We start from the raw sequence: 12,808 nt of genomic DNA on the forward strand, positions 1-12,808 counted from the left end.
GTTGTGAGCCACCATGCAGAGAGAGAGAGAGAGAGAGAGAGGGAGGGAGGGAGAGAAGGAGGGACAGACGGATGGACGGACGGACGGAGACAGAGAGAGAGCGCAGCACGACAAACAGGCGTACTTGGCCTTGAGCAAACTCCCGCCTTATGCTTCCACACAAACTGGAGATATGGTGCATAGAGAGAGTCACAGAATGCCAGTTCTGGGCCCACCTAATCTTCCCAAGAGTCCCATGGTCGGCTTACTCCTGGCTTCCTAGGCTAGGAGAGTTCTCAGGGCACGTGCAGTAGTCAAACGGCTCCTTCTACCTTTGGGAGTACACAGTGCCCGGTCCAGGCAGGGCCATGATGCCAGCTCCCTCTGGATACTGAAGCTGCTATATTACCGAACGCCTCTGCTTCCCTCCAGCCTCTAGAATGTGCAGGAGGCCCTCATTCGTATCTCCATGCTCCAGGCCAAAAAAAAAAAAAAAAAAAACAAGCTGAGGGCCCTAGAGTGGAAAGCCACGTGACAAGGTGGTCCAGAGTAAAAGTTGATACCCTTTTTCTGGGTGGAGTGCTTAGCAGGCACTGGGTTTACAGCCTCAGAGTGCGCCCTGCGCAGGGGAAAACCTCACCAGGGTGTAGCAACGGGCACTCCCCTGGCCTCACCTTATAAAGATTAAATGCTCACGTTCAAAGCTCAAAGGGGGGCCCGCTTGATCAGCGGCGTTCAGACGGGGTCCCTGGGGACCCTCCGATGCCATCGCGAGTACAGGTGCCGGGTTACCTGGCCCAGCCATCCACGAGGAGCCTGGGAATTGAGGTCATAAAGACCCGAGAGGGGTTATCCTGGACCGTGGCTATCCCAGTATCCGGCCTCTAGGCCCGGGCCCGCCCCGGGTGAAGGCGGAGTCTGGGAGCAGCTGCGAGTTGGGTGAGGGCCGGGGGCGTGTCGGGGGCGGGCCCGGGGGCGGGCGCACAATCCTAGCCCGCGGCGGAGGCGCGGGCGAGCTTAGGCCGTGTGCTCGGCGGCCCAGGTGGCCGCACCATGGAGTCGGGTACCGAGGAGTATGAGCTCAACGGCGACCTGCGCCCGGGCTCCCCCGGTTCCCCCGACGCCTCGGTAAGACCTCAGCACCCCCTGCCCCGGCCGTTGTGTGACCTTGGCCAGCGCCACCCTGTCTGGGCCCGACTCAGCAGCTGGCACCTGTGGGTGTCGGGCCCGGAGCGCGCGGCGTCCGCACTGCGGGATGGTGGTGGTGGCCGCTGCTTTCGGACAAAGTCGTGCTTGACCTGTTCCGAGCGCAAGTGGTGAGTCTGGGGCCAGCACAGCAGGTGGGCAGAGGCGCCAGGCGGTCTAGCATTCTGCCGTCGTCCCGCTGTGCAGAGCCCGCACCACTCCTCGGGTGGAGGAGGCTGGCATCCCGCTCTCCCGGACTCTCCTGCCTCCCACACCGCCCTCCAACTTCCAGCGCGTCCGAGCTGTCTCGTCCGGCGTGCGTGCCTTGGGGTGGGCGGGAGAGGAGTCACCGCCTCCTGGTTGGAGGCCAGCGCCAGACAGACAGCTACGTCACCACATGGTGACCACACGGTCGCATGCAGCACTAATAGGGGAAACCCGAAGCTGTGACCCTGCTGCGGTCACCTGCCTATGGAAAACAGAACTCAGGGTTCAGGGTGTCTACTCTGGGACTGAAAGGACCTGCCCAGGGTTTGCTTCGCCAAGGCCACAGCAGTGGTCCGATGCCCATGTTGAGGAATCACCCTTCCTCACCCCACAGTCGACCTCCAGGGCGGAGCCTGAGCATGCCAGGACCCGGCCTTCACTGGTACCACCCTGCATGGCCCTCTGTGACTTGTTGACTTTGGACATTCCTTCTTTTTCCGACACCCCCCAGGGTGGGGGCGGGGAAGTTGCACCAGGCTGGGATTTTCCACAAGTCCCTATGGTGCAAAATAGACTAGAACAGAGACTTTCTGCCCAGGCTCAGGCCCATACCGTGGGAACAGGGTTGTTCAGGGAGGAGGGACCAGAGGAGCATAGACATCTGTCCCTGGATGAGAGGAGAAAACAGGACTAGAAGAGCCTCGGGACTTGTTCAGGTGTGCCAGCTGAGACCTGCGGGTTCTGCCGAAATCTGTGAACACTCTGGAAGCAGTGGGCAAGGAACACTCTGGCTGTGTTCTTGGGGAGGGGGCCGCTCCATCTCTCTGGGCCTTTTTTATGACATTGGTTCTAAACGGAAGAGCAGTGGTCTCCCTCTGCCTGTAAGGACAGGGATGCATGCAGATCAGGAGCTGGCGGACAGATGGCTTAGAAGCTGGTCCGAAGGAGAACTCTGCCTGTCTCCAGTCCTTGGCCATGCCTCGCTGTGCCTTCCCGTCAGTGCTATATCTGCTCAGCTCTGCAAATAGCGAGACGAGCTGTGCCTCCCAAGGGAGGTCTGAACATATACACAGGCGAGATAGGGTCGAGTACTCAGGGAGCAAGAGAGAGGGAGATACATCCCCCACCATTTCTTTGAAGAACACAGGAGAGAGAATGAATGCTACAAAGTAGGCTTCTTCAGGGCGTGGAGGGTGGCCTGCCTTGGTGGTTGGTAGGGAGCATAGAGGCCAGGGAAGCATCGGCTTGCTGAGGAACACAGATCTGGCCCTCTGGTTGAGTGGAGGAACACCCAGGCACAGGGAACAGTACAAGTGGAGACCGGAGGCTGGATTACTGAGAACCTACAGAGCTGGGTAGGAGGTTTTGTCTAGGGTCATTGGGGACAGGATGCTTCCCTGAGGTGTGGCCAGCCTTGAAGACTGCCCTGCTCAATCCTGTCCCCCTTCCCAACCTCAGGATCATGCCTCCAACTTCCTGTAGCATGGCAGCACTCTGTGCCTCAGTTTATCATCTATGACATGCCTTGGTAACTGCTTCTGCTAAGTAAAAACTGTGTGGCTGATGCAAAGGAAATGCTTGCAGCAGAGTACAGTATGTGGTGGTGTTAGCTATAGGACACTCTCATGGTGACACCCACTGTCCCCAGGATGGAACCCCAAGGGAAAGTCGGTTTCCCCTCTGAGAAAAGGGGTGCCACAACCTCCCAGGTGACTGAGGCTCAGCAGAGCTGGCCTGCTGGTGTCCTCTTTAGTACAGCACTAGGACAGCTCTGCCCATGCCCCTCCAGATGCTAGGTTCCCCAGAGTCAATTACCTAAAGGCCTCGTTAATATCCAGACCGAGGCAGTTTTTGTGAGTTAGCTCACTGGCAGCTGAGAAACAGTAAACACCGGTTCAGTGTGGAAATGCCGTGCCCATGCCATGATGCTGGGGGCAGCTTCATCTAGAGACTGCGGAGGGAAGTGGCTTAGATGGAGCTGGGCCGTAACCCTCGGTGCCTGTCCTGCTCTCTTGCCCTCATGGAACTCAGACTGAGGTATCAATGGCCGTATCTTAGGTCTTCAAACCAGGACATTGTGCCCTGCACACTGCCATCCCCTCTGCCCAGCCTCAGCTGCTAGGAGAAACTTCCTATTTTCTCATTTCTGCTTGCCTGGCAGATCCCAGGACAGTCAGGATCTCAGCCAAGTTCTAAAGGCCACCCTCGTGGGCCTCAGGGTCACTCCTGGTCAGTTCTGAGCCGCAGGAAGTGAGTCTGCTGTGGGGACCCCGCCTCCCATGCTTCCTGTTGCCTCACTGGGGTTTCCGCCTGGAATGCATATGTGGAACCAGGAGACACTTCAGTTTTGCTTCTTAGGCTCCCTGGACAAGGGCATTGTAGCCTGGGGGTGCAGAAGGCTTTAGATTCAGACAGGGACAGGCAACTTCCTGCTGGATCTACCCTAGGAGTGGGCCCTCAGCTCCTACCCCTATGCCCCAGTAACCCCCACTGTCTACTGGTGTGTGACAAGGTCTCTGAGCAGTCCAAGTTGGGGTTATTCAGCTTCTGCCTAGACTTGGACCTCTGGGTCACTTAGAACAATATCTTGGCCTCATGGAGGGCCTGTGTGCCTGGCCTGGCCTTTCTTTTCCTTTTTTCTGTTTTTGTTCATATACTGGTATTGCTCCTTGACTAAAGTCAAGTCTGTCACTAGGGAGAGCCAGACACTGAGCAAAGGTATATCCTGGTGCTGCCATTTAATGTAGCATGTCCAAAAGGTCATGGACCTTTGAAACTGTAGTATAAAATCCCCTGAATTTTCCTCTCTGTTTTACTGATAAGCAGTCACCCTGTTGACCATTGGTGTGATAAGATTGGGAATGGCAGGGTGTGTTTAAAGGATGGTACCCTGCTCTGTGAGTCAAACTGATGGCTTTGGGTGGTCCATAGCACCCATTGTGCTATAACGAAGCCAGCCCTTGGGTGCCCTCCCACCTCAGCCATGAGCAATTGGGTGGCCCTAGGCCACATGACCAGGCCCTCCCAAGTGCAGCTCCCTGCATGTGCTAACTACTTCACAGTGTTCCTTCTTGGAGTTTAGAGGCAAACAGCCTACTTCATGTCAGTTCCCAACTGCTGCTGAGGTTCCAAGGAACTCCTGCCAGCCCTGGGACATATTAACCAGTGTGTTTTCTCCTCAATCTGCCCAGGTTACTGGTACAGGCATGGAAGGGTTTCCCAGCATGCTCAGGCAGCTAGTTCGGCCCACAGGGCTCCCTGATCTGTGGTTGGGTGATCCATCCACTGTATATCCTGGGAGAGGCCTGTGTGGCAGTCACCAGCGCGAGTCAGGATCAGACCCCAGGAGTAGACCCTCCTTAGTTGCATGAAGCCCCAGAGTCTCCTGCAGGGAGGACACCAATGGTGTGTGCAGGTGCAGTCCTGGGTGTGGAGCTCACATCCTGGGTTTGAATTTGGGTCTACTTCTCCCTGGAGGTATCCTATGAGGTCCCCTGAGACCCCGTCTCCTGATTCCCAATGGAGAGTAGTGTCCCATTACTCAGTGGCAGACAGGTTTCCCAGAGGGTGTCCCCAGATAAAGGTGGGAGACCTGCAGCATGGGGAGGGCACAGAGTCAGGCTGTGGGAGGTGGAGTTTAACACCATGCAAAGGCCTGCTTTGCCTTTGGGCCTCTCCTGGGGCAGGTGAGAGGGAACCAGATGGCCCATGGGCTGCAGCCTCTGTTGGTCCCAAGGGCTCTGAGCCATCTCAGGGTATGATGTCCACAAACCCTGTGGCATGTGCAAGACAGACTGAGCAAGACTAGCTGTCCTGAACCAGACAGAGAGCCCCTTAAGAATGATCCCCTTAGAGTCTCAGCTGCCCGAGCTCTGAGCCCCAAATAGTGAGTTCAAATTGTAGCCTGTCCCCCACTTGCTGTGTGGCTTTGGAAAGGAACTTCCAGTGCAGAGCCTGTTTGCCCCTCCAGGGAAGGCAGCAGGGGCATAGGCATTTGTGACTGGGAGCACTGAGAGCCAAGGGTTAGGTTAGGACGTGAGACAGTTCATTCATGTGTCTGTTCCTTGTGACCATGCGGTCACGAAGCATTTAAATGGTTCAGAATCAAAAGAAATTCTTCCTGCTGCCCAGCAGCCAGCAAGCTTAGCCTGGGGCTGTTTATTGCTTCATCTGTTCTCTGGTGGAGTTCTCTGCTCCACCAACTAAGCTATCAAAAGTTCCACTTCCTGTGTTTATGTATGTATGCATACATGTGTACACATTTATCTGTTTGTGTTTATGTGAAGATACTTACATGTATGTGTTATGTGATACATGGGCTTGCACACACACACACACACACACACACAGTGCTTTGAGCCCATGTGCATACCTATGTACATTCATGCATTTGTAAGCTTCTACAATGCAATACTGCATATACACATAAAATTATACACAAATACCCATACACACACTCACATGTGAGGAATGTGCTCATGTGTTGAGAATTTTGACTGAAGGGAGCTCGCTACTTAAAGTGCAGCTCACGTAAAAGCAGGGAGTCTGTGTGTTCCAGCCCAGGTTCAGGCAGCAGAGCCCACCTGTGCCTCCCACCACCCACACTGCCTTCCCTCTTGACTTCAGAGGAAACCTCAGGTTAAAGATACACACAGTGGCCAGGCGGTGGTGGTGCACGCCTTTAATCCCAGCGCTTTGGACGCAGAGGCAGGCGGATCTCTGTGAGTTCGAGACCAGCCTGGTCTACAACAGCGAGTTCCAGGACAGCCTCCAAAGTCACAGAGAAACCCTGTCTCGCAAAACAAAAACAAAACAAAAAAGATACACACGGTGTCCAAGTGAAGGCCTACACGCCGTCAGTTCAGTGTCACCTGCTTTGGGCTTTCCAGCCTGCAAGAAAATAGTCACCTGAGTGCAGCGGACGTGGTCCCCACAGCGCTGCCTCCGTTCCCTGCATCTTTTATGAGTCTAGAAACAGGATCTCTCAGGGTGGCCCCAGATGGCTGGCTGCCAACAGCGGCCCTGGCCTCCTTTCAGCTCTGTGCCCACTCCCTGGAGGCTGCGATGCAGGGCTTGATGGCTCAGAGGCAGCAGTGGACAAAGGACAGTGCCTAGGTCTGGTGAGATTGTCCTAGGTAGCTGAGAAGGGGCCCGACCAGGGCCTCTTGAGAGAGCCGACTGGCTCAGTGGAGAGAGAAAACCAGCCACTTAAAGTTACCTTAGAATGAAGCAAGCCAGCCAGAGAGGTGACCTCTAGTGACAGGAGGGGGCCAGGTCCTACCACGGAGATCAGGGGAGGTGTCCTGGGAGCAGGGGCCTCCAGAGAGAATCTCAGAGCATGGGGATGTCTGGAAAGGGAAGCCCCTGAGGGTGGAGAGAAACCTACAGGGTCCCTTGTGACTGGCAATGTAAGAGAGGTGGCAGGTGACCTGGGAAGTGGCCTCCAGGGAGGGGCAGGGGCTGGGACTAGTCCTAAGAAAAGAGAGGATGCCACCAAGGGCTGCCTACCTGAAAGGAGCTCGGAACTGTATCTCTGTCATTACTATGAAAATTCAGGAGACAGACGTCCTGCTCTACGGCATGAGGGATGGTGGGGCATCTAGTGAGCACCTGCTGTGTGCCCTTGGTGCCCCATGTCCATGAGAAGCTGTCGCTAAACAGTGTGACCAGACCATCCTGTAGGGTGATGCTGAAGCTGGGGTGCTGTCTGTGTGTGAGGTCGGACTGAGCGGGGTGGGGCTGGGCCTGGGAGGTGAGCCAAGGCAGGGGTTCCCCAAACTTCTGGGCTCGGCCCGGGCAAGGGTAGTTCAAGCCCAGGCAGCATGCAGGAGCCTGTATACTCCCACTCTTGATACCAGGCAGGAACCTCGACTCTGGGGGAGGGGAGGGTTTGCAGGCGAGGAGGACTACCTGCTGCACAGGACGGTGAGGGCCATGGTCCTTTCTCCGCTGGAGGCCAGGGTGTGAGCTGAGGATGGTGTTCTGGCTTCCTTCACTCCAGAACTTTACTCCAGGAAATGTCCTCAGATAACAAGCACTTGCCAGGTTGGGGTGTCAGAAGCCCTGCCTGCAGGGGCCTTGGCAACTCCCTGCAACCCCAGGGAGACCCAGAACCCCTTCCTGACCTCTCTCTGTAGCTCTCCCCAAAGTCCCAAGTTCACCCCAGCGAACTGACCACCTTGCTCCCCACAGCCAGCCCGCTGGGGTTGGAGGAACCGGCCCATCAATGTAAACCATTACGCCAACAAGAAGAGTGCAGCGGAGAGTATGCTAGACATCGCACTGCTCATGGCCAACGCGTCACAGCTGAAGGCCGTGGTGGAACAGGGCCACGACTTTGCCTTCTTCGTGCCTCTTGTGGTCCTCATCTCCATCTCTCTCGTGCTGCAGATTGGAGTGGGTGTGCTGCTCATCTTCTTGGGTAAGGCCTGTGGCTGCTCACACAGCCCCAAGGATGGGTAGGGAGATGCCCAGGGGTGGATGGGGTAGTGGTTCCACCTCAATACTTGGCCTTCAGCTTGCCAGGCTTGTGGTCCAGGCTGTGACTCCTCCCCTCTGACCCTGCCTTTGAAAGCAGAGTAAGCTTATGTTTCTCAGGTTCTTGAAGGTGGAGTAGTGTAGGGGAAGCAGGGGTGGGGTACCTGCTTCCTTGGGTCCCTGTGACTCCCTGCCACAAGATATAGCTTCTGCCAGCCAGTCCTCCCTGCTCAGACCAGCTCAGACCAGCTCAGACCAGCTCAGACCAGCTCAGACCTGGCTCGCTGCCTGTGTCCAGTAACGAAGAGCAGCCAAGTGCCACAGGAGACCGAGACCCTTACCTGGGGAGCAAGGAGGAGGCCTTGGGCCAAGATATGATGCGGGGACTCTGATTTGGGAGGTGAAGGGGGACGCTGGGGCAGGAGGTAAAGAGGAGTCTCCCATAGTTCCAGAGATAAGATGGTGCTGGGCCCAGAAGGTGACCTTGGACCTGGACCACTGTCTCTATGACAGGACGTCCAACTCTTCCTTCTTGTTCTGAGTGAAAATCTAAAATGTAGCATATAACTACTAGTTCCCAAGCTTAATCACTGAATGTCCCCTCAGCAGATGACCCACTTCCTTTGGTAGGCACAGATGGACAGCAGATAGGAAAGGGAGCTAGGATTGACAGGGCAACCTTGGTGCCTGTCCAGAGCACAAAATGTCATCAGGAACAGGGAGGGCACAGATTTGCTTTCTGGCAATGTGACCTCGGTGCTTCATGGACTGCACCAGTGAAATGAGTATAGTATCAGAGTCTAAGGTAGGTCAGAGGGTCCATACACTGAGGCTCTTGAGGAGGTCAGTGCTTTTGCCTTTGAAATGAAACCTGGCCTGGTGGCATCCAGATGTGACGTTAGCACATAACCTACCTGGGCTTGTTTTCCTCATGGAGAAAGTAAGAATATAGAAGGTAGAGACACCCATGCCTAATTTTAGCAAAACAGGCAACTTTTCAATGGGAACAAAACACTAAACACGGCCAAGAACCCTATACGGTCTGCTCAGCACACTCCCTAGACACTTCATCCAGTCCAGGCGTCCCTGGGCAGCATCTACCCCCTCTCTCCCACAGTCAAGTACGACCTTAACAACCCAGCCAAGCATGCCAAGCTGGACTTCCTTAACAACCTGGCCACAGGACTGGTATTCATCATCGTGGTGGTCAACATCTTCATCACGGCCTTTGGGGTCCAGAAACCTATAATGGACGTGGCACCCCGGCAGTAGGACACCCAGGTGAGTTGGTAAGGGAGGCAGAGACCTGTCGCTGTCACCACTATGGGAGGCTTGTAAGGTGTGGTGGGTTCTGGACTGGCTAATCTCCTCATGTGGCGTAACCAGGCCACTTATTGGTCACCTGGATGTGGCCCTTGATGCTTCCTGAGTATGCAGGTCATCTGGCAGGAAGAGGGTACCAGGGCTTGTGTGAACATAACCCCAGTCCCTCTGACCTCTACTTTCCATGGGTGTCTCCAGCGTTGACTCCAGAGGCTTCAACTATTTGGTGATGGCACCATCTGCGGCTGCCGACAGCTGAAATGGTGGCTTTTGCTAGGTGAGTGGCCATGGCCACTACCGACTGGCTCTTGCCACCATGATGGACCGGACAGAGAGCCAGGAATATTTTATTCAGTGTGAAAGGGACTGCAGCACCTTGTCCATGACAGACAAATCCTTACACCGAAGACTGGGAAGCCCTGATGCTCACGAGCTGGTCACTGGCATGGACTCAGCGCCCCTCCAGCCTGAGGCTGGCTAGTTGGCCTAGTGGTACTCATGCCTCTCTTTTTGTCTTTCCAGAGTCCTTAAAGTTATCTGACTCACAGCTCAGCTGTCCAGACCCTGCAACTGCCATGCCCTCCAGGCATCTCTCTCCTTGTGTGCAGCACTCCCCTAAACCACCAAAGCCCAAGCTGGCCACTGATGGACCATGGTCAGGGATGGACTTCCATCCAGCTGTGACCAAGGCATGTGGGAACTGGATGCAAGGTCATGAAGATTAGAACTGGACAGCCCCACAGAAACCCATGCCCAGAGGATGGTCACTGCCCGCCCAAGGACATGCAGCAAGTCCATGATTGGGCTCTACGGGGGCCAGCACTGGCCTCTGTCTCAGGACATTCCAGAAGGACCAGAATATGCTGCTCCCTATGCTAATGCATCAGTGTCCCTGTTTCCCATGGAGCCTGCACAGGTCACCCTGGAGATTGCTGCCTCTGCTGTTTCTTAACCCAGGGGCCTTGGACAACCATCAGTACCTGTCAGCTCCAGTAGTGGCCACTGGCTCCAGCCTCAGTGCCTGGGCTTGGCAGCCATGAAGAGGCAGCCATGCCCATGGAGGCTACAGGTCACGCTGGACCTTCTACAAGCAGTGACCTGGGACAAGCCCTAGCCCCCTACTCAGGGGTTTAGGGCCCACTTTTCTAATCAGGAATGACAATAAAGCTTATGTGCTTCTCTGCTGGGTTCCATGTGCCACCCTCCACTCCCAGACAGCCCCCGCCCCTCCCTGCAGGGGCATCGGCACATGCTAGCCAGGGAATCTGTCCTCTTTGGAATACCTGATTGAACTCTCAGTCTTCCCTTTATCTAAGGGTAGGTTTTGAGGCAAAAGTTGGGATCTAAGGCTCAACAGCTTTTATGCCCAGAGAAGTTTTGAGAGAGACTGGCAAGATGGCTCAGTGGTAAAGTCTTACTGCATAAGCATGAGGACCCAAGTTCAAATCCCCAGCACCTATGGTGCAGTGGTGTGTGCTGGGGTGGAAGGTGAGGTGACAGGAGGAGCCCTGTTGTTCCCTGGCTAGCCAGCTAGAAGTAACACCTGGCTTTGACCTCTGGCTTCTATACATGCATGTCACACAATGCCATGCGTATATATTGCATGTGCATACGTATGCGCATACACACATAGACACACACACACACACACACTAAGTCAAGGAATTAATCAGTTCGCTAAACTCAAGGTGAATGAAAAATAGGTGTTTATTGGGATAAACTTACACAGGTAACAGTAAGAAATTGTTGCAGTGTTCTTGCTCGAAGGATGTAGACTCTGCCTCTCCAATGCTCTCTATGACTCAAGGGGCTTCCTTCCCTTGCTCCTCTGCCTTAAATGGGTCACATCCTCATCTGCAACCACGCCCAAAGGGCATGACCACTGTTACAGGTTCACAGGCAAAATGCAAGAATAGTCATAGAACTCCCACACACACTGAACATCTTACCAGGGATATGCTGTGCTGTTCTACAGCCTGCACCGCTGGCCTCCTCAGGATTTGGGAGAAATACAGGTGCATGGGCCCCAGCTGCTGCATGATTAGAGATTGGAGTGTGTTAGCCCCCTGGGTACAAGGCTGGAAGGATACTGCAACTCTATGCACTCAGACTGCCCAGTGTTGGGATGCCAAGTACCAGGAATTACTGGCCTTCCCAGAACTGCACATCAGCCTGATGCACCCAATGACTGTGCACTGCAGACCTCAGACCCATGCCCAGGGTCTGCCTCCTTTATAGCAAATTAAGACAAACCCTACTTAGGACTCCACATGCCCCCTATTACCTCTCCAAGTTCAGGGGTTGTCCCTCAGGCCTGCTCAAGTGAAGGAGCTCGAGGATGGGTCACCTAGGTACCTGGGGATGCACCATGGCTGCCCACGTGTTTAACTGGCATCTTTGAGGCTGTCTCTGGCTGTGCTGTGCTATGCTGGGGAAAGGCAGTGTGTGCGAGCCTGTAAACAGCCCTGTTCCTGTCTGTAGTTGCCAACGGTGGCCTCCACGGGGTCACATGTGCTCCCTACTCACTTTAGCACTCAGTTTGATGCTGCCCCACCTCAAGCTGGCACTTAGACACAGCTCTGTACAGACTGCTGGACACCTCCAAAGTGGCATCCAACACTGCCCATAGTCGGCAGGGATCCTCTCCTTGGGAGGAGATGGCCTGTGAGTCTGTCTTACCTAGAGGTCTCCCTCACCCAGCAGACCGGGGGAAGCTGGCTCCCAGACCCTCCTCTCCCCTCCTCTCTCTCCTCCCCTCCTCTCCCCTTCCCTTCCCTCTCCTCTCCTCTCCCCTCCCCTCCTCTCCTCTCCTCTCCCCTCCCCTCCCCTTCCCTCCTCTCCCCTCCTCTCCTCTGCTCTACTCACTGTACCTCCCAGCCCCAGCTCTCCATCCATCCCACATCCCTCACATTGGCCCTGTGCTCCGAGGCGTAAGACCCCACCCATACCTGGCCCCTCCAGCCAGCCTCTGCCCTCTCTAAGCATCCTTCCCAGTTCAGAGTGAGGGCCCAGGGCTTCCCTCAAAACCCCCACTTCCTGTCCACCCTCACCTATATGAGCAGTAAACCTCCAAGACATCCCAGAAGCCCCCACAAACTTAGGTGCAGCTGATCAGTCAGGTACCCTAAGTGATGGATGAGAGAAAGCACTTACGGGGGAAATGGTCAAATTCCTTTTAAATACTCCAGGAAAAACAGTGTTATGACGCACGCCTATAATGGAAGCAGGAAAATCAGAAGTCCAAGGTTATATCCTCAGTTACTTAGTAAGTTTGAGGTTAGCTTGGGCTACAGGAAACCCTGTCTTAAAAAAAAAAAAAAAAGGTCCTGGAGAAAATCTGGGTGCAGAGGTACATGTCTATACTCACAACTGCTCGAGAAGCTGAGGCAAGAGGGTTGATTGAGACCAGAACTTAAACTCAAAACTGGGGCACACAAAGAAAAGGATTGCCAAGTGTAGACAGCAGAGCCCCGGACAGATGGCCTGGGTCCGACCAGACCTGGCTTAGGGCCATACTTTCCGGCACTGTCCCTAGCGTGCCCTCCAACATGTGGACTGGCCAGCAGCCACCTGCGTGCCTGGACTCAGCCGTCGGTTGCTGACCAACACATGGTTTAGTTCCTTCATCAAAAGAGGA

At 55.0% G+C, this 12,808-nt stretch overlaps 1 protein-coding gene across 1 annotated transcript; it reads left to right on the top strand.

Moving 5' to 3' along the window:
* The first annotated feature begins 950 nt into the window (after positions 1–950).
* Positions 951–10,352, top strand: Ninj1 (ninjurin 1). The gene is made up of 4 exons (XM_005066323.4): positions 951–1,107; positions 7,564–7,792; positions 8,966–9,129; positions 9,694–10,352. Exons 1-3 carry the CDS (start codon positions 1,033–1,035, stop codon positions 9,118–9,120), a joined length of 459 nt encoding a protein of 152 aa, XP_005066380.1. The 5' UTR covers positions 951–1,032; the 3' UTR covers positions 9,121–9,129; positions 9,694–10,352.
* The last annotated feature ends 2,456 nt before the right edge of the window (positions 10,353–12,808 follow it).

This window comes from Mesocricetus auratus, unplaced genomic scaffold (assembly GCF_017639785.1).
Source record: "Mesocricetus auratus isolate SY011 unplaced genomic scaffold, BCM_Maur_2.0 Super-Scaffold_100013, whole genome shotgun sequence".
Classification (NCBI taxonomy): domain Eukaryota; kingdom Metazoa; phylum Chordata; class Mammalia; order Rodentia; family Cricetidae; genus Mesocricetus; species Mesocricetus auratus.

Coding starts and splice junctions, on each gene's coding strand:
- Ninj1 (XM_005066323.4), top strand. CDS start 1,033: ATGGAGTCGGGTACCGAGGAGTATGAGCTCAACGGCGACCTGCGCCCG. Junction 1,108..7,563: donor CCGGTTCCCCCGACGCCTCG/GTAAGACCTCAG, acceptor TGCTCCCCACAG/CCAGCCCGCTGGGGTTGGAG. Junction 7,793..8,965: donor TGTGCTGCTCATCTTCTTGG/GTAAGGCCTGTG, acceptor TCTCTCCCACAG/TCAAGTACGACCTTAACAAC.